The 2,126-nt window shown below is 60.2% G+C and overlaps 1 protein-coding gene across 1 annotated transcript in view; it reads right to left on the reverse strand.

Annotated features, from left to right (window-relative positions):
* The window catches only part of LOC104490379 (ubiquilin-4-like), a gene marked incomplete at its 5' end in the record, with an annotated part of 4,260 nt that overhangs the window by 1,115 nt on the left and 1,019 nt on the right, over window positions 1-2,126 (reverse strand). The window contains 3 exons of the mRNA XM_010132651.1: window positions 405-582; window positions 1,064-1,179; window positions 1,802-1,885. Coding sequence (XP_010130953.1) covers window positions 405-582; window positions 1,064-1,179; window positions 1,802-1,885 — 378 coding nt within the window. The remainder of the gene's footprint in view (window positions 1-404; window positions 583-1,063; window positions 1,180-1,801; window positions 1,886-2,126) is intronic.

Genomic DNA, 2,126 nt, shown 5'->3' on the forward strand with positions numbered 1-2,126 from the left:
CCCCCGCCCTGGGCACCCGGGGCCAGGCCTCCTCACCCGACAGCACAGAAGTTTCTCCTCCTGCTCAGCTGGAACTGCCCGGCTCCCAGTTTGGGCCCGTGGCCCCTTGTTCCCTCACTGGGCACCACTGGGCAGAGCCTGGCCCCTCCTGCTGACCCCTGGAGCTCCTGGGCACACCGAGGAGGTCCCCTCTTAGCTTCAAGATCCTTCACTCTTCGCTTCAAACTGGTGTGAAGGTTTGAAGGTTTGTTACTACACCCCAAAGAACCAGCCTGAGACACCAAACTGAGCATGAAGGACTAAGAGAAACCTCTTGAGGACCCCATCCCTGGGGCGGGGTGGGATCAGGACAACCCCTCGCTCACCCTGGAGCTGTCCCTCCCCCCAGCACGGGCCTTACGTACTTGAGAGCTGCCTCCGGCCAGCAGCTGGATCATCTGCTGCATGAGCTGCTGTTGGGGGTTACCACCCCCAGCTGGAGAGGCACTGGCCGGCGTCGAAGCGGAGGGAACGGGGTTCTCCGGGATTGTGCTTCCTCCCGTGGAGGAGGGGGGCATTCGGGGCATGCCGAAGGAGCCGAGGCTGCAGAGGAAAGCAGGGCATGCTCAGAGGCAGGCTGGCACTGCGGGGCGTCCCCCGAGAGCTGGGCAGGCTCTGCCAGGCTGGCCCTCGCCGAGGCTCACGCTGCGGGACAGCTTTGTGCGATCCTAACTCAGCACCGAAAGGAACCGCAGAGGCTGGAGGTGACCGGCCAGAGGGCTGCCAGCAGACCAGCCTGCCCAGCGTACCCACCCAGCTTGCAGCTGCGCGTCTCATGCCGTTCCCCAGGAAGAAAATCTGTTGAGTTCAGCCGATACTGAGCAGAGCAAACAAAGGAGTGGGGAGGGGCCAAGCGGTTTTAAAACCTCCGCTCCAAACAGAAAGGGTCAAGGACTTCCCACGTTCAGGACAAACAAGCACAAAGTGCCAACGAGCTGGAGCTCCGAGGCCTGCGGGCACCTTCCCACGCAGAGGAGCCCCCAGCCCGTCTGCCCGCAGAAACCCACCCTGAAGCGCCTGTTACCTTGGCACTAGTCCTGGGGCCTCTGTCTGCAGCGTCTGGAGTCCCTGCTGGATCTGGAGCAGGGCCTGCATGGCGCGGGGGTTGGTGAGAATGGAGAGGGAGTCTGGGTTCTGCATCTGCGAACAAAGGCGGAGAGACACAGCGGTACCGAACAGCGAGAGCCTCGCAGCCCGAGATCCTCCGGCTTTAACAGCGAACGACGATGGGCACCGAGCTGCGCCTCTCGCCCTGCGGCCAGACAGAACCTGCTGGTCTGGTTCCTCCTTCAAGTCTCCAAACCACAGGGCTCATGTGCAGAGACACTCACAGAGTTTAGACCAGATTTCCTGAAGGAACTGCGAGGATCAGGTTAGAACCGGGGCACACGCCTTTGGAATTCAAGTGATTTCATTTGATTTACCTGCGTGAACCAGCTGCTCTAGCACAATTAGCTCTTTTAATTTTTGTAAACTCATTACAGTGACAGACTGTCCACATGGGGCTCTCGCGGAGCTTAACGAGTCGAAGCTCAAGTCCACCTTTCAGTAATTTAGGTTACTTCGTTTCGATTGCCTTGTCTAAAGGAGCTCTTGCTTTCTCTCTCTCCCCCGTGCAAACCCCTTTCTCGCACAGCCCGAACCACCCACGCCCGCAGGCTTCCCGGTCCGCTGGCCCAGGCAGCCGAGATCCTCCCTTTCCTACGGAGAAGCTCTGGAGCCCAGGGCCGAGGGCAGCACAGGGCCAGACAGGGGCCTTTACCTGCTGCAGGAAGACAGGGAGCTGAAGGCGGAGCTGTTCTTGAAGCTGTGGATTCCCAGCAAAGAGGGGGACATTTACCATGATCTAGCAAGAGACAGCACACGGAGGCAGGGTCAGAGGGTTGCTGCCACGGGCTGTTAAACCCTCCGTAACTAAGCCAGGAAGAACAAGTCAGTCACGCCCCTGACGCCCTCCCTGGGCTTTCAACACATTCCCCGCTAACGAGGATGGAAAAGCGACAGCTCAGCTCCTGGCAGCGGCGTCGAACAGGGGCCAGGGGCGAAGAGACCGGCCGTTCCTGTGTCCCTTCGAAAGCCACCTTTCT

Source organism: Buceros rhinoceros, unplaced genomic scaffold, assembly GCF_000710305.1.
Source record: "Buceros rhinoceros silvestris isolate BGI_N320 unplaced genomic scaffold, ASM71030v1 scaffold36843, whole genome shotgun sequence".
Classification (NCBI taxonomy): domain Eukaryota; kingdom Metazoa; phylum Chordata; class Aves; order Bucerotiformes; family Bucerotidae; genus Buceros; species Buceros rhinoceros.